This window comes from Aptenodytes patagonicus, chromosome 4 (genome assembly GCF_965638725.1).
Source record: "Aptenodytes patagonicus chromosome 4, bAptPat1.pri.cur, whole genome shotgun sequence".
Classification (NCBI taxonomy): Eukaryota; Metazoa; Chordata; class Aves; order Sphenisciformes; family Spheniscidae; genus Aptenodytes; species Aptenodytes patagonicus.
In genome coordinates this window covers 37,619,892-37,644,402 of record NC_134952.1, presented here as the reverse complement: position 1 = coordinate 37,644,402, position 24,511 = coordinate 37,619,892, and the positions used below count along the sequence as shown (strand labels likewise).

Here is a 24,511-nt window from a genome sequence, read left to right as displayed (position 1 = left end):
ACAGAGGCACTAGATAAACTGGCACAGGAAAGGTTCTGGCTGGTGTGGGTTCAGGATGTGTGAATTTTCATTCCCAGCTCTGTTACAGACCATCACTTTCTCATCTGTATGTTAAGGATAGTTATGGTTACCCAGCTTTTCTGAGTTTCTTGAAATCCACTGAAGAAATGTGCTATGTAAGAGCTAAGTGTTTATTTTATGTGCTACATAATCTTTTGTTCTAAGTAACAATATTTTTTTCCCACAGGGTAGCACTACAAATCCCCAAGGCATAAATGAGGACAAATCCCATTCATTGTTTGTTATGGGCTTAGACATTTTTGAAAATTAAGTGCCACTTAAAACAAGAAGTCTAGAAAACTTTTTTTTTTAAAATTCTTTAGAGAAAAGTTTGGAAAGACACTGCAGAAACAGAGCTAAAACTATATGTGTGTGTATATATCTCTCTCTCGTATTTAAACAAAACATGCAGTCAGCTGATGAAAACTGCTTTCTGAGCTCCAGTTTTCATTTAATTGGGAACATAAACATATGAAAGTTAAGGATAATAATTTAATTTCAAAAGAGAGCTGCTTGAGACAAGCATCAGTCAGAGCTAACAGGAGCCATATGCTAGATGTTTTATGTAAGTGATGTGGTCCTCAAAAAAAAAAAAAAAGGAAATAGGAAAAACATATTTGATTTTTTTTAAGCAGATCTTTCCTAAAGAAGTTGTAGTAAACCTTCTGTTCAACAGGCTAAATAGTATTTATGTGTGTAATTGATGTTAATATATTAAATCGTAGATGCAAGGTATTTTCTGTTGTTGTGCATCAATGAAGTTTGTTCACTTAACTATAACCACAGAGTGCTTGTAGTTTCCCAGAGCCACAGGATAGTTAAGATAAAACTTGGCAAACTAGTTTGTCAAAGTTTGTCAACCCCCCCCTGAGTGAGGGGGTTTTGGCTTTCTATCACTAGGTCTACTGAAAGTTTTACAGATGTGTGCTAGCCTTTTTAAACCAAGAGCCAGTAGTTATCTCCAGCAGACAGTTATGGACAACAAGCTGTGGAGGTAATGCTGGCACAACAGAGGTGAAACAAGAGTTCCCTTGTCATAATGAAGAAGGTTGAAAAGCACTCAGTGGAAAAGACTAAGGCTTAACTGGCGATAGTCCCTTACAAAACAGAAAGAAAGGCTCTCACATAAACCAGTATTTGTTGGCCGTTTCTATAGCATTTAAAGCCATTTAAATTATGATTTTATGGACAATTATAGTCATCTTTATAGTTAATTAAATGGTTGTTAAGCTCCCAAATATTTGCAAGCAGGATGTATGTTACCCTGGCATACTAACTATAGCATGCTTTGCTAGAGATTGTGTTAACATTAAGGAACTGATACTGAACGTTTTATATTGATGACTTACGTGAAGTATAGTTAGTATTTCAGTGAAAACTCTTGGCTTGTTCCTGTTGACAAGAGCACAACTGGCAGGGGTCAAATGTGCAGACTGAATGTTTTCTGCACGCTAACCTAGAAAAGCAATTCCATGCTGGAGGTCTGCTTTGAAAGGAAAGATTGTGCAAAGTGCAAGGTTACTAAAATCCAGGTAAACTGTATTATTTCTTAACATGTACTTAGCCAGTTTTAAGTTAACAAGTCCTGACCGGGAGTGATCCCAGAGGTTGATCTCTGCAGGCTCTTGGCAGTCAGGAGAGAGGGATGGGTTGCTCCCTGGGGGTGAGCAGAGTAACTGGTTTGAGTTCTTGTCCAATCATCCCTCCTGGGGACAGCTGGGAGGCTGCAGAGCAAACCTACGTAAATCAGCAGCACTTGCTAGGCTTCATGTATAACACTTCTTGAGTCCCTTTCCCACTTCAAGAAGCTGATTATGGTATTGAGGCCCATTCCTTACATCCTAAATATCATTCTCATTAGCTGTGAGTGGATTGTTCTGGGTGCAAAGGAAAGAAAGAGATCTTCCTCCCACTCTCCCATCCTGGCGCCTGTGTAGGCGGCAGTGTGAGTGCGTGGCTGGGAGTAGGCACAGGGATACTCTTGCCGTGGTGCTTTGGTTTAAGAAATTGTCGGGTCTTTGATGATCCAGATAAAACAATTCAGGAAGTTACTGCCCTTCACCTGGATGCCCTTAAAGCTACCCAGGGAGCCCATTTCAGTGCCTAGTGAAGCTGATAAGGTTAAACCTCAACTGAGGGCAATATATGCCAATCTGTTTGACATTGCACTGAACTGAACTTAGTAGTGCTCACAAGGATACCCGTGACATAGATAATCTCTGCGTGAAAGGCAGTAATTTCTTAAATTGCTTAGCTAAATCTGCATAATTCTTACCATAATTCTGATGCTTTTTAGACATGAAACTAATCATTAAAGAAACTGATCCTCTACACAGAGTGCATGGTGACTGTTGATCGAAGTTGGTAAACTTATATGTCTGGCTGATTACAAAGATTTGTCTATGAACAAGTTTAAGCTGACAGCAGGTATAATTATTAGTAAATAGTAATATAATAACTGTGATGTTCTTTATCCATTCTCAAATGATGAGGGACAAATGGTGTTTGCTCCCAAGTCATGTGAAAGCATGTATCTCACATTTCCCTGTAAGCTGCCTACGATTTTCTTGATTGCCATTGTCTGTAAAGCACGTGGCAGGAACTTTTCAGGTGTATATGACTAAAAAAAGTCCAGAAAAGGTCATCATTCTGTGGTCAGGTAAGAATGAGGAGGATCTTGGGGTGCACTGTGTTGAAGCTGGAGGAATGCTACTGTGTTGGGATTGCGGCATTGATCTGGGCCAGCCTGATGCAATCAGGAGACAGCATAGCACAAATGTGTATTTTAAATCGTTGTGTCTTGGGCAGTGTGTATCACTGTTGTACAACAGATTGTACAGCTGGTGTATTGAAAAATATTGCTCATAAGTCTCACTGAAGCAGTTATGCAATTTGCTACTCCCACCAATTCTTTTTTTTTCTTTTCAAAGTGCTGAGTATAATGCAAGATTAAATGCATTTTGATAATCAGTTTTAGAAACTGCTGTCCCTGTTTAATAGACGTAATAGGAATATAGAATTAAGAGGGGAAATATTAGATCCTCTAAATTGTGGAGGAAGGTTTGAATTTGAATTAATTTCCAGTAATTTGATTCCTGGTTTGATCATAAGGTATTGCTCCGTGACAGCAGAAATAGGGTGATCTTTCTGAGATTTCAAAACCATTTAGGTAAAACTTAATCCCTGGCTGTTGACTGGCCAGAAAAGGATTCGTAGTCAAGCACCCCTTGTTCTGTCTGTTACTCTTTATTATTCCTTTTCCACTGGCAAAGGAAATCTTTCAGCCTGCTGCTTCCCTCTATTTGAGATCATTGGGGAACTGTTACCACTTCAAGAAGAGGTACAGAGCAGAATCTAAAAGCATTTCTGTATTTATATAAAGTATGTTAAAATGCACATGTATGTGTGTATTTGTGTAGTCATGCTAGTATTATCAAATTGTAATTTCTCCTGTAACTTTCATTTTTAAGATCTTTCAATGATTTTTTAAGTATAGGTTAATGAATTATTTTTAAAGACAACATGAGAAAAGTTACAACAAAGTTAATTTTCAGGCCATCCTGGAACCATTAAAATGTCTCTTCTAAAAAATACGTAGTCCATACAAAGACATTTGACATGTACATCCAGGAGAGGTTTATTCAGGGTATCAATCTTAAGGTGTTTGATGCTTTTGTGCCTCTAAAGAGTGTTCTGCGCTTTATCAGCTGAGTGAAAATGTTATTCATTAACTTAGCAAGATTTTTTCCTGATCTTTGTTAGTATTAAGAAAAAATATTCTATCAAGTGGAAATGGTGGGTGATCCATACCACTAGCCTTTGAAAGGGGAGTGAAATCTCCCCTTTTATGTCCAGAGAAATACATGCAACTATTTTGTTTATGTAGTTACCTAGCAGGATATTCAAGCACAAGGTTTTGCAACCGTAAGTGCTAATCTGTGGGCATTTTTCTGAATCTCTCTATTGCACCCTTTGAGAAACTATGTCTGCATAGTGTATATCTCCCATTTTCCAAAGTTCGCCATGTCTAAGTTTTGAAATAAGCTGTTGGATGGTTCTCCATTGTAAGAATTTTATCCCCAGCTCAGTACAAAGACTAGAGCTGTGCACATCTTCTCCGATTGTATCTCTACGTCCTTGTTCTAAGAGCAGATTTTTAAACAAAACGCTTCATTGCACATCTGTTGTCTTTTTACAGGTGATGTATCACCCATCAGCATGTCTCCCATCAGTCAGTCACAGTTTATTCCACTTGGGGAAATCCTTTGCCTGGCCATCTCAGCAATGAACTCTGCCCGAAAACAAGTCACACAAGAAGCACTAATGGAACACCTAACAACGTGCTTCCCAGGTAACTGGACATTAATAAATCATTGGTCAGATGGGCGCATGTCTGTAAAAGGGCAGTTAAAGAATCCCCAATCCCTACCCAAAAGGTTGTGTATCTTTTTGGCTTACTTAAAAGAGGGAGTTTCCGTGTTCGGTAGTCTGTTTTTCTTCACTCCTCTGGATGGGAATATTGATTCATCCTGAGATGCTACCCAAAAGTAAAAGGAGACTTTAGGGTTCTAATCTTATAACCTTTTCTTTATTCTTAACATACAGATAATTGAGTTTTCTTTGACGAGGCCATTCATGTGAGATGCATTTTGCAGGGTTAATTCCTGACTTCATGTAAATACTAAAAATTACTTGAGGTACTAAACAGCAAACTGTATTGGCTTGTTTCTTTTTTCAGGCTGGTATCAGAATAAGCTTGTTTGTGATTTTTCTCACAAAATAACCTTCTTTATCGTCATAGTCAAAAGAGTTTAGGACTTCTTTAGTAGTTATGGAGAACAAAGCATGTGTCATAGCCAGAGCAGACTTATTCCACCTTGTGGCTTTCAAACCAGTTGTAAGCTAACTCATAAGAGCTCTGTTGACATCATTCAACCAGTTCAAGTGTCATTGTCCAGTCTCCAGAGAGAGAACCTCATGAAGGTCTGTGTGTAGAGCATTCTCTCTTAAAGAGCAGATTTCCCATATACTGCATGTCTTCCTTCGCCTAGGACAGGCTCTCAAAACTGGTGTGGCCTGATGCAAGTAATAGAGTCCAACGACGATGATGTGCCTGCTTCAGGGAGAGGTTATATTTAAACTGAAAGGAGGTTGTCAGCATGGTTTCCGGGGGTTTTCAGAGCCGTCTTGGACACAGTTCTGGCTTTTGCTTCTGTACTGCCCTTGCTTGAAAAATCTTTAAATCTTTTTTTTTTTTTTTTTTTTTTAAACTTGACCACTCTCTCCATGACTAAAAGGGTCGGAGAGCCATAGATTCACTTGCTGTGCTTGTAAATGCTTTTGTACTGTTCTGAAGATATTCCTGTCAGCATTTGATAATGTTTATTAAACGGTAAAATGAAAATGTCTTGGATTAAAGATACTGTAACATCAAAAAAAGGAAACCTATATTAAGAATGTACTCTTGAATATGCTGCTTCCCTACTGGCAGTCTGTATCTGGAGTTCGTGAATCATGCAAAATGCATCTTGTAGAGACATCTACAAGTGTGGTATAAAAGCATTGGGCAGAGGTTTACTGCTCAAGAGAGCACAACTTTTTCACTTGTGCTTTCTATGATTCTGGGCAAGATGTTTAACTATTCGGTGCCTGAGTTTACAATTCTCTAAACTGGTTGAGAAACTTCTCTATTGTACCTCTTTTACAGCTGTAAAAAGCAGTTAATTAAAAATGCTTCAGTAGGAAAACTACTGATGCATCTGCCTCATCTAGGCAGCCTAACTGTGACCATGTTTTGATGTCTTGAATTTTTTTGCTTACATTTCAGAGCAAGAGTTACTTAAAGCCTTGAAGGTTACATGGCTTTTGCTATAACTGGTACTAAGTTCTGAGATTTTAAAATATAATTCTGGATTGAGAGCTGTGTTTGGAATAAACAATTCTGTCTGATATTTAATAATTGCACTTTGGAAAAAATTACTGCAAGTGTATTTTGTAAATACTGGCTTTCTGTCCCAATTTGTGGTTTTGTTTATCAGGGGTTTTCTTCAGTATGCTTGGCTGATTTTGAAAATAGTGGTAAAAGTTGTAACGGATAGCATGCAAAGAAGGCAAAGTTCACAATTATAATTCCAGTTTAATTCATTTTCATGATTTTTTTCCAAGTTGTGTTTTCTTTATAGCTATGTAGAAGAGTATAGCTGTATAGAAGAGTTCTGTAGATTGAAAGTGTTTTTCCAATGATTCTATCAATATTTTTATATAAACATTATTTCATGGTGGAAATGATAATTCATTGGTGGCATCCCTTGGGTTTCCTGGGAGCATGATTATCAGTTGACTTGGTGTGTTATGCTATTCTTGCTAGACAGAACCATACATCAAAAATAATTCAACAGGCTGGATTATTTTGTAGACTCTGCTCAGAAGAAGCCTGAGGCAAGTTAGCACACAGTCTCTTGCTGCCTCTTTTTTCCACTAGCCATGAACATGTGCATTTCTCAAGTCTGAGATTAAAAAAAGGAGGGCCTTGTTTTTCCTGCCTCACTTCCCAAAACATAAAGAAAATTATCTGGAAAAAAAAATAATCCACCATTTGTTGTCCAATTTTTTTTCCCTCTCTAGAGAAATGCCTTTCTCTCCCAGCCATGACATGTTTAACATAGCAAACATACATGTCCTCTCAGTGTATGAGGATTATACAAAAATTTTGTCCTTTCCAATAAACAGAACCTCTTCTTGTGCTGAGTGATATTTTTCACTTGTCTACCCAAACGCTCTCATAAACCAGCCGTGGCTTTTTGAGCCCTTGTATTCACTGTGGCTATTTTAAAATATCTGATGTCCTCCTACAGTCTGATAGTTTATTTTTCCTAACTAAGTGCTGATGCTCTGAGAGAGAGGAGAGCATTACCAGTGTAGATGTATCTGTCGTTGTCATGTAGCCTCTCTGTATCTCACCCTGTAGCAGCACTTGTCTGCCTGTGTTGTTTGTGTTTCAATGAACAGATGCTTCACTGCGTTTCATGGCGTGTATAAATTTCCTAAGACCCCAGATGCTATTCTCAAACTGCCTAAGAATAATAAATCTCTTTCCTCAGTGCAGGATCTTACACTTGCAGTCTAGCCCTCTAGTTTGCTGAGCCATTGTGCAGGCATAAATCTGGGCCATGGCTCTATCTGAAATAAGGTATGCTAATTATTTATAACATCACATAGCAACCACTCCACATCCTTAACTTTCATGAGCCAATCAGAGTATTTCTTTTATCCCTTGTTAAGCCTTAGCATCAGCTCAGGAGAAAATCATTTTAGCAGATTTAACACCATTTAAATACTACTTCAGATGTATTTTTCATGAATTTATTTTATTGAGAAAGTTTGTAATGATAATGCACATCTTATTTGTGGCTTTAGTTATTTGTCAGGTTTTTAAAAAAGCAAGAGGGCTCCTGCTGCATGTGCTCCCATTATTCTAACTTAGAATTAAACAATGAGATGTTTGTACAGCCCTACTTTATAATTTATTGACCATGGTTTAAATCCCGTACATTAAATGTAAATCTTTGAAATCCAGTATAAGGAGCTAAGAATGTAACCTCTGTTCCTGTGTTTGGCAGCCAGACCCTCTTATCTGTATGAACCTGGCAGAAGAAAACATCAAGCCTTAGTCTATGCTGCCTTTAGTAAGGACTTTGTCTCCCCCCCCCCCCCTTACAATTTTGTCCATGTACTTCTTAAAATCATTTTAAGGTGTTCAAAATTTCGTATTGGGCTACGTTGCTTTTGAAGCAAACAATTTTCTGAAAGCTGGCAAATTCCTCTAACATTTGCCTTTATAACTGTTCACTCTTTAAATATGTGAAATGTATATGTAGCACTTAAGTGTCTTACATTAACTGAGTTCACTCTAGGTCAGAGTTCTTTGTGAACAGCAAACAAGACATAATCTTCTGTCTGGAAGCTCAGTGGATGGCATAGTAGACTCTCTTGAGGTGCAGAAAATGTACATGTCTGATGATTCAGTGTCCAGACAGTTTCTGCTTTTGAATTATTAAACCACTACATAATCTTAAATAACACCACTGCTGTCATGCAATATTTTATATGCTAGAGTCTCTAAACTGCTGGGTTTTTTCCTCTTGTTCCTATTTAATGGAGGAAGGGAGACCATAAGGAGACTTCTGGCTGCAGTGGGGTAGGTTACGTATAGACATGATGTGGGCAGGTTGCTGTAAAGAGAAAAGTCTTGAGAAAACCAGGAAATCTGTATTTAAAATAGCAACAGTGGGAGCCGGAGTAGTGTTACTGCTCCTGTCCACCATGCAGGAAAGCCTAATTTGAGTTTGGGTCTGTTTCTGCTTTTGTAAGTACCTGAAAGAGAACTGAACAAAACCCGTAGCTAGCGTTAGCTGGCAATGCTGAGCTCCAAAGATCTGCATCTGCCATTGTCACTGCTGGCTTAGTGAACCACAGGGATGTACTGTCTGCTGGGAGTGATAAAAGTGATAGTCTCCAATTCCGGAGAGAAGGCGGCTGACACGATTAACTTTACAGCATCATTGACTGCCCAGGCACGCTAATTTTTTTTTTCTTGGTGTTTATCTGCACATTCTCTATTCACAGGACTTAGTCAATTAATGTAACTACTGTGCATCCAGTGTTTAGAGAGTCATTTACCCAACATATTGTAGTCATTATGGTTTACTGGATGAAAAATAAATATTATTATTTTTACGAAGTATTTGCAGTGCATTTTTGCCTAAGTTAGTGTAATCAGAAGATCCATTTCGATCTCTTTCCCTAACTTTTCTGTAAACTCCCAGGAGAATGTTTTCCTCTCTTTTATTTTTGTTCTGATGTTTTTGAAACAGTATGTTAAAAAAAGTCTTTAAGTAAAACAAGGATGAAGAACCAAGTTCTTGCAGACAAAGATAGGTATGCGTTGAGGTGTTTACATCTAAGCTCCTGGAAAATGCAAGGGATCAGTCAGGTTATTTATGTAGAGGCAGGAAGAGAGAGCGGTTGCCGCACAGCAAGTGCATCTCAGTTGGACTGGGATTGGACCCTGCAGTGCATTTTCAGCACAGGATGGAGAAGCACATGAACTTGAGTTCGGGGTCATCAGCTTCTTTCGATGATGCAAGGCATAATGTAAAAGAGGTGGTGTTACCCAAGCAGACATAGCAGCTCCACCGCGGGAAAGAGGTTCGATGATGACCACTGGTTGTTACAGGAATTGAAATGACTTCGTGTTCCTGTGCTTTACTGAAAGCTCATGGGGAGAGCAGCCTGCTCTCCAATTGCCACTGCCTCACAATCTAGAGGAGGCTCAGCATATTGTTTACTTAGTCCAGAGAGATTCAGGACTCTGGGCTAGGGAGGGGTAGTCCTTTTTTGCCCTGGCTGTCTGGATTTCAGCTTTTCCCATCTGTTGCTGTTTCTGGCGTGTTTGCTCATCCAGCAATTCTGCGGGTCTTTGTGATAATCCTAGAGAGAGTAACATAAATTGTGGACACCCACATCAAAAGGGGAGAAAACGCACATTCCTGATTCTCCATTTCATTTGTGTATTCTTTCCAATTTTCAGTCTCATTTATTCTCTCAAATTACAGCCTTTCTTTACCTCTTTTACTTCCTGTGTCTGGATTGGCCCCAATCTTTCAGCTCTGTGGACTGCGCATGAAATGTATTTACTGTCCCTATGTACTTCTCCCTGGCACCTTCTCTGTTGTCACTGCTTTCACTCATGCATCCATGTTATTCCTAATACTTTGCTGTTTCCATTGTAAGATTTTTAGTTACAGATATTACTGGATGTGAGCAGTATGGTCATGTCTCTAAATTCAAATAGCATTCAAAGCCAGATGTAAGAATACTTACTATGTTGCCTGCAACCCAGTAGCAAGGAAGAGGGTGAGTTAGGGAATTAGTACAACTTCTCTATTTCTTGTTGCTAATCTTTTGACGGGGTGTTGGTCATAGTGCCAGAGCCCTTGCTGTCCTCCTCATGTTTGCTAACACAAGGAGATCAGTGAGCTTACAGGCTCCAGCCTTTGACATGTGGGAGAAGAGTTGGTGACCAGATGCTACGTGCTACTGAAGATACTGTGTTTGTGGCAGGTACACCTGGTTGAGATTTTTCTGTGAAGTTTTTTTGTAAAAAGCATATACTTTGTTGAAATGTTTTTGCATGCATGATTCCATGGAATTTCTGTTCTTGAAGATAGTCAGAGTTTGACTTGACAAGGCCCTGACCAACCTGAACTAAGCTGGCCTGGCTATGAGTAGGGGTGTTGACCAGATGACTTCATGAGGTCCCTTCCAACCTAAGTTACTCTCTGATTCTAATTTTTTTTTCTAAATTAGTTTGTTGAAAAGAACACTAAGACCCAGAGTAAATAATAGTAACTTTTTTAGTTTAAAATAGACCATCCAAACTTTTGAAGAAAATTTCTCTAGTTCTAAAAATGTAAACCAGGTCAGTACCCAGCATTAAGTTAAAATGCCTTTTAGTTCAACGAAATATATTGATTGAAGATAGCTTTTTCCACTGAAAATTTTGAAGGATTTTTATTTCTTATTCAGCATAAACAGATTTTTTTTTAAACTAGCTTGTAAACTACATCTCTTGTTTCCTTAGCTCTAGATGGAACTTACTCCTATGCACAGCATGCTAACTTGGTGTTTTATCTAATAAAGTATTGAAGACTTGGTCTTGCACCACTGAACCCAGCAGGAGTACTGGTAGTGGGAAGGACCAAGCTCACAATGCCAAGTCTACCATGTGGCTAATGTGCATTGATGGCAGGGTTGTCATACTTGTCCTTCTCTCAGTATGTGATACATGCACTTCGGTAGTGTCCCTCACATGAAAGGCAGGGAACTCTGAGAAGCAAATTTTTAGGAGCTAGATCTGTAACTTCCAGCATAGTGGAAAAGTCTGTTTGGGTAAGATGAACTATAATTCAAGACATGTCTTTTTTGGAGCAGCTGATGTAGTTGAAACATGTTTTAATGAGAGAGCAAGTCAGTTCAATCAAGTTTGTGATACAGGGGCAGTTTGGGGGAATGCTTTTTTTTCTGTGTAGTATTCTTCTGTGGAAAAAGAACTTAGGCATCCAAAGTAACAAATAACCACTGTTTTGTATGTCACTGGGCATTATAATAAATAGTTCTGGTGAACTGGGATATAAATACTTAGTTGGAAGAAGAAGAAAAGCGAAATGTTTCCCCTGACACCCTTTGATTTCCAGTGATTCCATCTGGCAGCTTAAGGTCACCTGCGCAATGGAAGTGACTAGAAGTTCTTTCCTTTTTTTTTTTTTTTTTTTTAAACACTCCATTAATGGTCTCCTTTCTATTTAATTAATAATTGATACATCTGAAGTGTAGGAGATAAGTGGAAAAACAAACAGACAAGAGAATGCCTAACAAAGTGTTTTACTGGAGTTGTTTGTTCAGCATATTCCAACTTGCACATTGGAAAAAAAAGATTTTTGTTGGGGAGGGAGGAGCCAGAGAGTCCTGCACAGTTTTATGCACTCCCTGATATGTGTTTACTGTCATTTCTAGGAGTTCCAACACCCAGTCCAGAAATCCTTCGACATACCTTGAATATGCTTGTACGGGAGAGGAAAATATACCCAACTCCGGATGGTTATTTCATTGTAACCCCACAGACTTACTTTATAACACCATCTCTCATAAGAACTAACAGTAAATGGTACCATTTGGATGAGAGGATACCTGACAGGTCTCAATGTACCTCTCCGCAACAAGGAACTATAACTCCCTCCACCTCGGGATGCGTCAGGGACCGAACACTACCCAAAAACCACTGCGACTCCTGCCATTGTTGCAGAGAAGATATGCACAGCATGCATGCATCTACCCTACAGAGGAAATCAGCAAAAGACTGTAAAGACTCGTACTGTCCTCCTTCATTATGTCAGGTCCCACCTACTGAGAAAAGTAAAAGTACTGTCAATTTTTCTTATAAAGCAGAGACACTCACAAAGCCTAAGGATGTAGAAAAGCAGTCTAAGAAATTTGGACTCAAATTATTCCGATTAAGTTTTAAGAAGGACAAGACAAAACAGTTGGCAAATTTCTCTGCCCAGTTTCCTCCAGAGGAGTGGCCGCTAAGGGACGAGGACACCCCTACCACTATACCTAGAGAGGTAGAAATGGAGATTATCAGGCGCATTAACCCAGACTTGACTGTGGAAAATGTCATGAGGCACACTGCACTAATGAAGAAACTTGAAGAAGAAAAAGCTCAACGAAGCAAAGCAGGATCTTCAGCTCACCACAGTGGACGAAGTAAAAAGAGCAGGAATCACAGAAAGTCTCATGGGAAATCGAGGTCACACAGCAAGACTCGGGTGTCCAAAGGAGACCCATCAGATGGCTCTCATTTGGATATACCTGCTGAAAGGGAGTATGAGTTCTATGATCCCTTGACTCGATCCCCACGGGAAGGCTGTTTTATAATAGAACACAAGGGAGATAATTTTATAATGCACAGCAATCCTAATATGATTGAATCTCACTTTCCCATGACACCAGAGTGGGATGTGTCTGGTGAGCTGGCCAAAAGAAGAACTGAAATGCCTTTTCCTGAACCTTCCAGGGGAAGCTCCCACTCCAAGGTCCATCGGAGCCACAGCCATACACAGGATAGAAGATCGAGGAATGAGCGGTCCAGTAAGGCTAAAGAAAGGTCTAGATCCATGGATAACTCCAAGGGACCTCTGGGCTCAGCTACTTTAGGCACACCTGAAGATATAGGTGAAGGCTGTAGCCCAGATGACCAAACAACTAGCCAAACCTATATTGACGATAGTACCTTAAGGCCATCTCAGTCGCTCACTCATCAAAGGGCTCTGATTTCATCTGCAAGCTACAAAGAGACTTGCATCCCTGAAATAGCTAGTGGCAGTGTAGAAACCCCCAGTTCTTGTAGCCTACTGGAACAAAGCAAGCCTACAGAGAATTTGCCATCGTATAGCGAGCTCAACTCCTGCACAACAAAATCTGCAGTCGATGACTATTTTCAGTGCAACACATCCAGTGAGACTGTGCTTACTGCTCCGTCACCACTGGGAAAGAATAAAGAGGATCATGACACACTGACAGGGACAGATGGGCTCAAAAAAATGACTCCCGCGGAAAGGCAGTCTCAACATATTACTAGGGAGCCTGGGGTACACAAAGAGGAGTCCCCAAAGGGCGCAAGCAGTGGTTCAGTGGTTGCTGGCCAAACTCCAGAGGTGATTGCAAATGGGCGGCTGGTTCAACACCATAGTGTTGAATCAAGCAGCCTTGATAAAAGGAAAGAAATATTTAGCAAGGATACACTCTTTAAACCTCTGCACAACACTCTTTCTGTGAATAGTTACCATAAGTCTAGCACACCCATGCTAAAGCCTCATCAAAAGACCCCCTCTGACACATTGCCAGTCAGATGTGAGAAACTTGAACAAGCGATAGTAACCTCAGTCACACAAGTCATGCCCGTTTCACAGAGACAGCAAGAGACAACTGGGAACCAGGAGGCCTCCTTCGACTACTACAACGTATCTGATGACGACGACTCAGAGGAAGGAACCAACAAAAATGCTGAGGAAGAAAAGAACAGGGATGATGTCGGCACAATGCAGTGGCTCCTAGAGAGAGAAAAGGAGAGGGATCTGCAGCGAAAGTTTGAGAAGAATCTTACTCTTCTCACCCCGAAGGAAACGGAGAATAGCAACAACCAGAGAGCCACCCACTCAGCCCGCCTGGACAGCATGGACAGCAGCAGCATTACTGTGGACAGCGGGTTCAACTCTCCACGGTAGGACAGTCACATTCGTTGCAGCTTTACAGACTAGAAAGTCCTGTTTTTAGTTATATGTGTGTGTGATATTGGTGACAGAACGTAGGGCCGTATTAAACAATTTCACACATTTTCAGACTGTTTTCTACAGCTCTGGAATCTGCTATTCAGATGTGTGGGTTTCCCGCCATATCATAAGCAACCAATGACCATTTGCGGCATTGACTCTGTATTAGTTTGTTTTCTGTTCACTGAAAATCTCCCTGTATCCTTTTTTTTTCTGTATTAAACTCGTGTTTGCATTTAGAATAGAAGGGATGAGTTCCTGCATACTCCTCCCCCTTCCCTTTCCCTCTAAGATACCATCAACAAGACTAATTGGAAGACTAGACATGACTAGGTGGCATAATCTTTGGCTCAGACAAAAAAAACCCAAACATGATGATTGTTTTGGTTTGGGCTTTTTTGTTTGTTTTCTTCAAAAATTTTGGAAGTGTATCTATCACCATTCCAAACTGGTGAGACTGGAACAGCTGCTCCCCACACACAGCTGAAAGTGCTCAGGCTATTTGAACTTCAGAGGTGACCCAGCGCTGCATCAGCAGGGAGAGGTGCCTTGCCTAAGATACTTGGGAAAAGAGTCCAGACGTTTGTGTGTGGTGGTGCTGGTTAGTCATTTCCATTCCAGGGATCTCAGACATCATGGAAGTCTCAGTGTGCTAGGATTCTTACAGGCATAGGGAGGAGAGAGTTGCTGGTGTGTTCCCTGCCTTGAAGATTTCACAAGCTCATTTACAGGTTAAGAATCTAAGAATCCTTCACTCAAGCCTTCTTCCTTCTCTCTCTGGCCTCTGAGAGTCCTAGGTCCCTGCTGGAATGGAGCTTGCTTGGTTTTGTTTGCCCTGGATAGCAACCCATCAGAGTTCAGAACAATGACTCTAAGAACACAGAAATAATTTACAATGGTAGTTCTCTTATAGCATCTTACTTAAGCTTAAATTATTTATTGCCTGTGTTTAAAAATAAAACCTCCAAAACTGGATTTGAATTAGGTGAAAGAAAATGGTTTTTTGGGGTTTTTTTGTAGGGTCCCCGCCCCCCCCCCCCCTCCCCCCCCCCCCCCCAGTGTTCTTATTCCTCAGAATTACGTATTTTTTTAGATCTATGGCAAAGACTCTCAGAAAGGCATGTGAAGGATTTCCTGCTTCTACACAGGACTAAATTTCATTTTCAGTTAAAGTCGTGTTACTCTGGAATAAATTCCTTTGGATTTGATGGCTACTCCCACTTGATGTTAATGACAAGGCAGCAATTATTGGGCCTGCTGCAGCATGCAGTGATCATCAAACTAGAGCAGGCTTTTAACATCTGTATAAATTTTCTGAGTAAAAAATTTGAAAAATAATTTGAGTAAATTGTACCGCTTACACTGAGACCAGCTTAAAAAAGAAACTTAAGAAGGTTTTGAATTTGTTCCTGTTATTGATTGTTCTGCAGATGCTTGGCATCTTTCTCACATACAGCTGTTGTATGAGGCTATTTGCACTGTTCTTTTTTTAAATGTAATCTCTTCTTTTAGTTGAAGTGCTATGCTTGCAGTCAGTTTTTGTGGGGGAGTATATGGTGGTGTTTGCTTCTTGCCCCGCCTGTCTCACTCCGCAGAATGCATTTCACCTCCAGGATAGGATGTTGACTGGATAAAAATCAGTTCTTAGACTGCTATTTTGCTAGCTGTATGCTAGCTGAATATTAAGCTTGCGTTTCTGATTAATGCAAAGGCAAACATTTCCTTCCCTAGTTATTTACACAAAAGCTAAAATTTCTGTTGATGTTAATCTTAAACTTAGCTAGCAAGAGAACAGAACATGGCGAGCATACTGGATTTAGTGCTGCTATACCACTTTGTTTAGATCAGAAGGGAAACAGATAAGCAGCTTTTAATAATGGCTGTGTTCCACACATCCCTTTTTTTTTTATTTTACTGTTTACTTATTAACAAATGTTTGGTTTTGGCAAGACCACATAAAGTAAGCTTTAAAAAGAAAAAAAGCAACATTCTGTAGAGTTTTGTAAGACCAGCGTATAGTCTGGATATTTCAAAGGGTTTTTTCATGAGCTTTGCATCAAGATGATTAAATTGGATGGCTTTGCTGAGTTTTGGTCACTCCTCGGTATAAGTCTATAAAAATAAATTGAGCTGAGGGTGAATTCGGCCCTTTGGCTATAATTACCACGCTGTTATTACTTTCCTACCTTATAACAAAAAATGTACTCCACAGCCCTTTTCCAGGAAATACAAAAAAGCCATCCAGCATCCATCTGGTAAGATTCACAGATCTGACAGTGTCTATTAGCAGATGCCTAGGGAAGAGTATAAGAACAGGACATGCATGTAGTGATACTCGTCAGGTATACTCTTCTAGCCTCCACTGATGCTGTAACTCTCCACTTCCGGAGGTGTGGTGGTATCTTTTCATTTAAACTGAAGTGTGCAATGTTGCTTGGGGAATCAAAATTACCAATTCTACACTGTGAAAGAGCAAGTATATTTTTAAAGTGTGACAAATTGAAAAAAGGGGCATTTTAAAAAAACCCCAGGATGTAGTTAAAGAGATTTGCAATGGTCATTTGACTTCAAAAGTATTTTGTGTGTGAAATTCGTGAACATATCACCATTGGGAAAACAGCCTCACAGTATTTTGTTCACTGCTTTTATGCAAGTTGTATATAGTAAATGTTAGCTGTCAATATTAAATTTATTCCTTTTTTTTTTAGAGCTTATATAATACTGCTGCTCTTTTGTCACCTGAAGAAAGAGCTAATTTTGCATTACTCTGCATGGTAAAATTCTCACTGCAGTCTTTGTGTATACATGTTGTAATGGTCAGTTTGTAATATCAGAATTGAAAATGTTTGAAGATCTGGAATTGGTGGTCCTGTAAAGAATGATACAATGCTGAATGATTTCTGAAAAACAAAGGTTGCATCTATTTTCATTAAAAAGAGGGAGAGGAATCAAAACATGAGCAACAGAAGTGCACCATACGTCATTGCAGCTCACAGAGATCTCTTACTATGTGCGTCACCCATCATAGCTGTTTGGAACTACTGACAGTAAGGCGATAATTAGCAGAAGACGATCAGTACAATTTCGATCAATTTAAAAGGTCTATGGGAGTTTTCCTAAAAGCATCATTGATTTTCCAGATTGAGTCAGTTTAAGATGATTTAAATCTGCCCTACAACTAAACAAGGTGTTTCTTCCTTCTCCTATGCCATGCACTGACACATTTCTCCCCTGCCACATCCAAAGCTGTGCATTCCTACTCTTCCCCTGGTGCTAGCACTAATTTTTTTTTTTTTTTTTTTCTTAGGGCTAGTATTTAACTGAGAGCGGTCCCTGATCTGGCTGGCTGCAAGGCTCAGCAGCAGGGAAGCAGCAGGAACATGTGGCAGGGTCAGGTCCACACAAGGCAGGCAAGAGCTGTCCCTTTCAGTAGCAGGTAAATTTAGGTTGACTTTAAACTGACTGTCGTTAGTATCTCTGTTTCTAGTGCTTATTTAACAAACCGCTTCAGTCCTCTTAAATGTACTCTGTAAACATCTCCATGGCAAGTGGTGATGTCATTTTGCAGAGAAGTAGGGATATAGATGAAGGATATATAACCAGGGACCACATGGCTATTTGAAAACCAAATCTCTCTCTGCACAGAAACACATTATTTGGAGATCCAAAATTATTAAGAGCGGAAAGAGAACAAAAAGAGTAGTAGTGGTAAAACCAGCCTTAGCATGTCTTGGCTGAGTTTTTTAAAAGCTGTAGACTAAAATACAGGCTCCTCTGCATTCATAATTAGATGTATCATTAAAAGGCTTAGTCTTTAAAAGTGCTAAATGTCCTGTCGCTCCCATGGATAAACAATATGTTAGAACTAAAGGAACGTTGTCCGTTTTATGAATGAAATAGCAGCACTAGTTGTTTAGGACATGACCACAGACCAGGCAGTTAAGATTTCTCAGCATCTCGTAAGTTGCAATTGTCTCAGCTGCAAAGCAAAACTGAAGTGTTGTGTTTAGAAGCATTGTGGGTTTAATGTAAAGCAGCATTTTTAGTTAATATTTTGTGTACAAAGACATAGGTGGAAGAGGAGACAACAGAGGAAGCTGTGTTACATGATTACTCTCCTAGCTCTGCCTAGTCATAGAGCTGATTTGAGGAAGTTACTTTGTGCAAAAATGCACCAGTCAGGAAAGAAAATTAATACGTACCACGTGCAAAATGGAGGTTATTTTCTTGGGTGAAAAATCCAGATGCTTGATACTGGTTCAGCTTACAGTTTGTGTGACAGCTTCAGCTCTGCTTAGTGCTATACCTGTGTTACAGTATGATGACTGCTGAGTACCTCTGGAACCCATTTTGGAGGAACATATGTGTATCATCAAAATGAGATGGTTCATTGATGTGACATTACATACAAACACAGGATGCCTATTATAAAACACTTTTTTCTCCTTTCCTGTCTGGTCAATAGATATATAGGCATGTCATATATGAGTGTGTATATATATTTCTTTTCCGTTCTAGTACTCGTGAGAGCCTGGCATCCAACACTTCAAGTATTGTTGAAAGCAACAGACGTCAGAACCCAGCTCTGAGCCCTGCACATGGTGGCGCAGGCCCAACGTTCAACTTCCGAGCCACTGCAGACCCGCCGACAAGTGAAGCTGAGAAACTGCAGAAACCTACTAACTGCCTGCAAGCTTCTGTCACTAGTGTCTGATAGTGATCCTGCCTCAGATCTTCTGTCTCATCCTGTACAGTAAAGTTTACGACACTGGGACTGATGTTTACATCTTTGGGGAAAAATTAAAAAAGCATCTCAACCACAGTTTTAGTGTTTACTTAAACTGTGCTGCTATGTAGACTAGGGGCAACAAAGAAATCTTTATTTCAAGGTATTGCTTTTCACATTTGCGGCTCTGTAGCAACAGAATAGCAGTAGGGATAATATGTACACTTTTTGCTTCACTTAATTGTAACTGAGCACATATATGAAAGTCTAGACACTGTAAGTGTAATCTGCATTTTCAATGTCCATGCAGTTGCCAACTTCATTTTAAAAAAATGCCACAGATGTGTGATGCCCCCGGTCAGAGGCTAAACTCTGCTGCAGAGTTGATCGTGTTTTACTTCAAAAACTGAGCCACTGCTGAAAGTAACCAGCCAGGATCACCACGAGGAAAAACAATGCCAAACATGACAAGTGATGACCTCAGCTCTATCTGTGAATTATTAATACTAATCAGTCATTTTCACTGTGCGTTTTTGTGACACAATTTTGCAAATACCCATTTAAGAGAGTAAAAAGAGGTTTGGGTTTTGTTTTAAGTATGGAGGGTGGGAAGGGAGACGGCTTCTCCTTTTGTGTTTCAAAAGTATGGGAGATGTTTACTTACTGAGACTTGATACTTGACCTTCCGTAGTCACAAATGAGGAGGTGGGCCTTTGTGTAGAGGGAGGAATGGGGAAGGAAGGGAAAGTTATAACTGTCATGGAGCCACAGTGTGGAGTGACACAAAATATAACAAATGTCTTCAGTATAAATCAAGTATTTAAAAAAGATAATCTAATTCTTGTGTCGCTTCTGGTATTGCAACTTGCCATTAATATAGGAATCAGAATAACTAATTTCTTGGAACAAAAATATTCTTTATGATATAAATGACAAGTATGGCCTGAAGAATTGATTTCTTTCTAGTGGAAGGACATGAATCTATTTTATGTAGCTTATTAAATAGAGTGCCTAAATTAGGCTATTAAAAATAGCATACATTGTAGTGGATATCAGAGAACAAAATTTAGAGAATTATAAACTTCTGGCCTTTTTATTCAGTGGATGTTACTTGCAATTTAGCATTTTATGGACACGTCTAGTTTCTAGAAATTAAATGTGTCCACATGGTTGGCAGTAGAAATCTGAATTCTGTAGGTATGGTATATCCTAATTGCTCTCCCCTAAACTGTTGCTCCAAAGTAATTAGTAGTATGCTGATTACTGCAGAGTAACTTCTAAAGATAGTTAAACTCCAAGAGTAACTTTTAGGTGTAGGGTCACGTTCTGCTCTGTTACTCATGCAACCTGGTAGTGCAACAAACTGACTTCAAATTTAACTCTTTTTTTTTATCAGAACAGCTGAATTGGTGACAGAATAACAAAGATACTAAAATGTTCAACAGCCCAAATCGTTGCATAGAAAAGGGACGTTTACATTGTCTAGCTCTTGTAGTACACAGGTATGAAACCCAGCTGTACATATTAAAAACCAGTATTTTCATCAGGTTCTGGTGACATGTATTACTCTGTACACAAAGTCATTTGAGCTTCACTCATGTTCTCTGTTGTCATCAGAAGTCTTTACTGAAGATTCAGCCTTATGTTACACAGTTGGATATAGTTCATTTACTTACAAAACGGCTTTCTAACTCTGGACAGAATCAGTTTCCAGCTCTGTGAAGAACACCCAGTCAATGCACAGGTCTGTTTTTCTTGGTTTCAGTGTGTAATTTCCATTTCATAGGAGCAATAAGACCTTTCAGTGCACATAAAGGAAATTATTGTGCTTTTGGTTGGTTATCAAAGTCACTTGGCCTTTAGCCTTCTGCCTTATCATACCTTCCAAGATGTGCTCTAATTACCATATAATGCTTTGCATGACGCATCTTCTTATTCAGTATGTAATTCCAGCCGTACTTATTCCATGCAAACTGTAGAGTCAGTTTTTGTGGGGAATTGTCATATACTATGCAGTGGCTGACTGTGATTTTGTTTCTGAGACGAGCTCTGACATCAGTAGTATGTATCAATTGAGTAAATAAAAATGTCGAAATGATAAAAAAATTTACAGTGATGATCTGAAATACTAACGGCAGTATTAAAATGTGAACAGCAAAACCAAATTTCACCTTTGGGGGAAATATTGTTTGTCATAAACGAATCAATTTATGCAGGCAGCTGGTTGTACAGAAGACATAATAACAACAAAATACAACAGTACATACCTGTAAACTGTATAGTGTGTTATCTCCTAAAGTTCCCAGAGACCAGCAGGCAACATAAATGTCATATTAATGTTGACATGGCATTGTACCGATATTAATGTGACTCTTGGAATATGGAATGTAAACAGAAGTTTCAAATAGAAACGTTCTAATCTTGAATTTTTTTTTTTCTTTCCTTTTAAAATCAACAATGGAATATAAGGAAATTCCATCTTGAGGTTCTGGTAACAAAACCACGAGAGTGGAGCTTGAGTGCTTTATGTCACCCTAATCCTTTGATGAAATCATAGCCTTGTATTACATGGTTGCTTTTCTATCATTCTTCTAATGTATCAATTTAAAGGTTTACAGAGTTAGGTTAGGTTGAATCTGTGTTGTGTTCAACTGTAAAGGGTCAACACAAATCTGTCGGCATTTTGCACACTTAATATGTATTATTATAATACAACATGTTACTTTTATGGTAATTTTTTTTACACATATAACTACCTCCATGAATTTGATGAAATGCAGCAACATGAAAAGTGTATTGTACAAAGCAAGGTTAAAAACTTTGACGCATTAGGTCATGGCGTTCTCTTGTGTGTCAGTGCTTGCGTATGAAGTCATCATGTTTCCATTGCCACAATTTCCTTCTACAATATTAAAAATCTGGCTTTCAGATGAGTCACTTGAAGACTTTGACAAGGCTGCATAATTGGGCTAAGAGTGAAAGGGAGGCTGAAACCTTCCATCCTCTCCCCAATTACTGCTAAAATTTCTGCCTGGTAGAACTTGAAAATGTATTTGTAATTTAGCAAATTAGGAACATCTACAGTCTGTGAAATATGATTGACAGTTTGGGGTTTAACAGAAGACACTCTGGGTATTTTCTTGGCAGCCTTCAAATACTTTGGGCCCTATTCTGCCTCCATCTTTGTCAACATATCAGGTCATAGTTTCTCTGAACTGGCAAGGGTGTTAAAACAGCGCTTCCTTTAACGATACGCACTCGGTTCTCTAGATTGTGTGCATCTGAAACACTTGCTCCTATAGAAATTACCAACAGCCTTTAATTTACTTCGCTGGGAGCAGTATTAGGGTCCCTACTCGAGGTATGTGCCTGTTGTTCAAAGGACGTGGGCGAGTTTCCAAGAAAAACGAAGCTGGCTTTTGAAAAGTATCCAGCTGCAACAAGCCATCTTTCAAGAGGGAAGAAAGAAAGATTTTTCCAAAAACCAAAGGAAGAAAGTGGCAGTTGAACCTAAGCAGATCACATTTATATACAAATCCCGATTTATGAACACCTCTTTCAGCAAACCTAGTACCATTATCCTGATGCAAATTAATATACAATCATCAGTTGAGCTAATTTTGCTGGTTTAAGTATTTCAGTTAAAAATCGTAAGAAATCATTAGCCATTTAACTCTTTGCACCACTGTAAAATGTCCGTAATACGCAAAACAATGTTCACTCAACTTTAAAAAGTAAAATGTATTGGGAAACAAATATTTTAATGAAAACCATGGCCTAAGTGCTTGCCAGCGGTAGTCCTTTTTAGAAAAGAGAACAAACCAACCCGTATTCAGAGGCCATCACAAGGGCAGATAACACTTAGCACTTAAATCACGCCTTTTCGCCTGAGGGCCTTGAAGCGCTTTGTACCAACTAAGCCTCGGGAGCCTGTGAGGTAGGCAGAGTTCACTGACCCTCTTTTATGTCCAGGCGCACTGGAAAAAACAAAGGCTAAGAGTCTGTGGGCTAATTTATTAACCAGTTTCTTTCTTAAAGTCATTGGACTAAGTTTAGTAGTTAACCAAAGTGTTTCATGTTTACACTCTGAAGTTATTCTTTTGATGCGTTCAGTTTGTTCAAGTAAGAGAGAAACTACTTCGCGGTCCTGCAGAGACTCTTGGATTAGCAGTGCCAAAACCAATCAGTTTTCAGTTATATGAGTACTGCCAGCGGTGGTTTTGGGAACAATTACTTTAATTAAAAATTTGTTTTTCAAATACATTTCGCAGAGCTTTTCCCAACGCGATTCTTCAAATTGTTGTGCTGAGAAAGCAAATAGCACTCCTAATCTGGTGTCACACCCACAGTTTACAATTCTCTTCGCTCTTCTGAAGAAAACTGTACAGTATTAGAGAGAAATGTTCTATTTTTTACGAAATTCTTTTAAAAAAAAAGGTATATATCTAAAACGTTCCCCCCAGCATAACTGAAGTGCATCGTTGCTGCATGAGAAGCATGCAGTGGACCCACCGAAAGCCAGGCTGGTGCTAGAAGAAAACGGGACTATCACGCTTCTGTCATAGCGGCGCTCTAAACGTTGGTTTCAGTTATGCGGGTGTAAATCTGGCATAACTCCCCTGATCTCCCACGGATCTGACGGAGATGGGAATGGGTTGTTAACTCCATTGAAGCTCAGTTCTGAGCTGAGGGTTTCCGTGTTCCTCCCCGCCTCCCGCCCCGAGACGCTAAATGCAGAGAAGGAGCAGAAGGCCACACGCACGCACCTGGCTCTGGAAGGGCAGCCTGGGTTGAATCCCCGGTGAAACGCACAGCCACCCAGCCGGGGTGCTGCAACAGCCACCACGCGTTTCGCACCTCGGAAGGGCGATTTTCAGTGCAGTACGCTGCCCTCGTGTTGTAAGCGGTTAGAGCCACCCAAAGGACACCCACCCAGAAGCGTGAAAGGGCCCTTGGAGTAATTGGCACAGATGTTACTTTTATATGTGGAGGAGACTTAAGTTTAAAGGGATCATAATTCTGCAGGTAATTTTCTGTGAGTGACTGAATGTGGCTGTTGCATTAGGTTTAAATGAGTTAATAAATGCAAGTGGGACTTACTGTATGTTAGAAGGGAGTTTTGCAGCCAAGACTGCCTTGTATAAATGTGTTTGCACTGAAAAAAAAACCTAAAAAATTACTTGGTCTCTGGTTGCTGTAAAGGTCATCCAAGATGGATGTTCTGTTTATATTGTATAGTATTTCATATGAAATAATTACAGTTCATGAAATGTCTTCCCTAACGTTACTGATTTATAACAGCACATTTGTAACATGGTTTTTATTGTGTCAGTGTACCATATTGTAAATGATGATTACTTGTCATGCTTAGTATAATAATTTAAAGGAAAAAAAAAAGGACAGGGATTTTTGTAAGTCTATATTTGAAAGTCCCTCCATATGGTAATATTGTGTTCATGTTGTTTATGTAGTGTTGTGTGAAATATCCATTTTGGATTGTGTTACTTTTTAAGATATTAAATAACATTTGGTTATATGTTTTAAGTGGATTCTTTGCACCCATCAGTGGTTTTTAGAGAAAATACTTACATTTCCATTTAACGCGCTGTTTCCCTCCCTCACTTAGGAAACCTCGCACAACAAACCAGAAGCCTCAGAAAACCAAGGGTCATTACAGCTTGCTGAGCTCATGTATGCTTCATAAAGGTCTGTGAGCCATTCTAGTAAAAGAGCGCAAGGGAGAAAATTCACTGATTTCGAAACTTGGTGGAGGTGATGGGTGCAGAGGGAGTGTGATCCCCACCGAACGCGTGAGCGCCCAGCTGAGATGCACCCG

At 39.5% G+C, this 24,511-nt stretch overlaps 1 protein-coding gene across 4 annotated transcripts in view; it reads left to right on the top strand.

The window, feature by feature from the left end:
• STOX2 (storkhead box 2) overlaps positions 1-24,211 on the top strand; it is a 151,643-nt gene extending 127,432 nt beyond the window's left edge. For all 4 annotated transcript variants that reach the window (XM_076336445.1, XM_076336446.1, XM_076336449.1 and 1 more), the window contains exons 2-4: positions 4,259-4,411; positions 11,635-13,900; positions 18,468-24,211. In XM_076336445.1, coding sequence (XP_076192560.1) covers positions 4,259-4,411; positions 11,635-13,900; positions 18,468-18,663 — 2,615 coding nt within the window. In that variant the 3' untranslated portion in view covers positions 18,664-24,211. The remainder of the gene's footprint in view (positions 1-4,258; positions 4,412-11,634; positions 13,901-18,467) is intronic.
• The last annotated feature ends 300 nt before the right edge of the window (positions 24,212-24,511 follow it).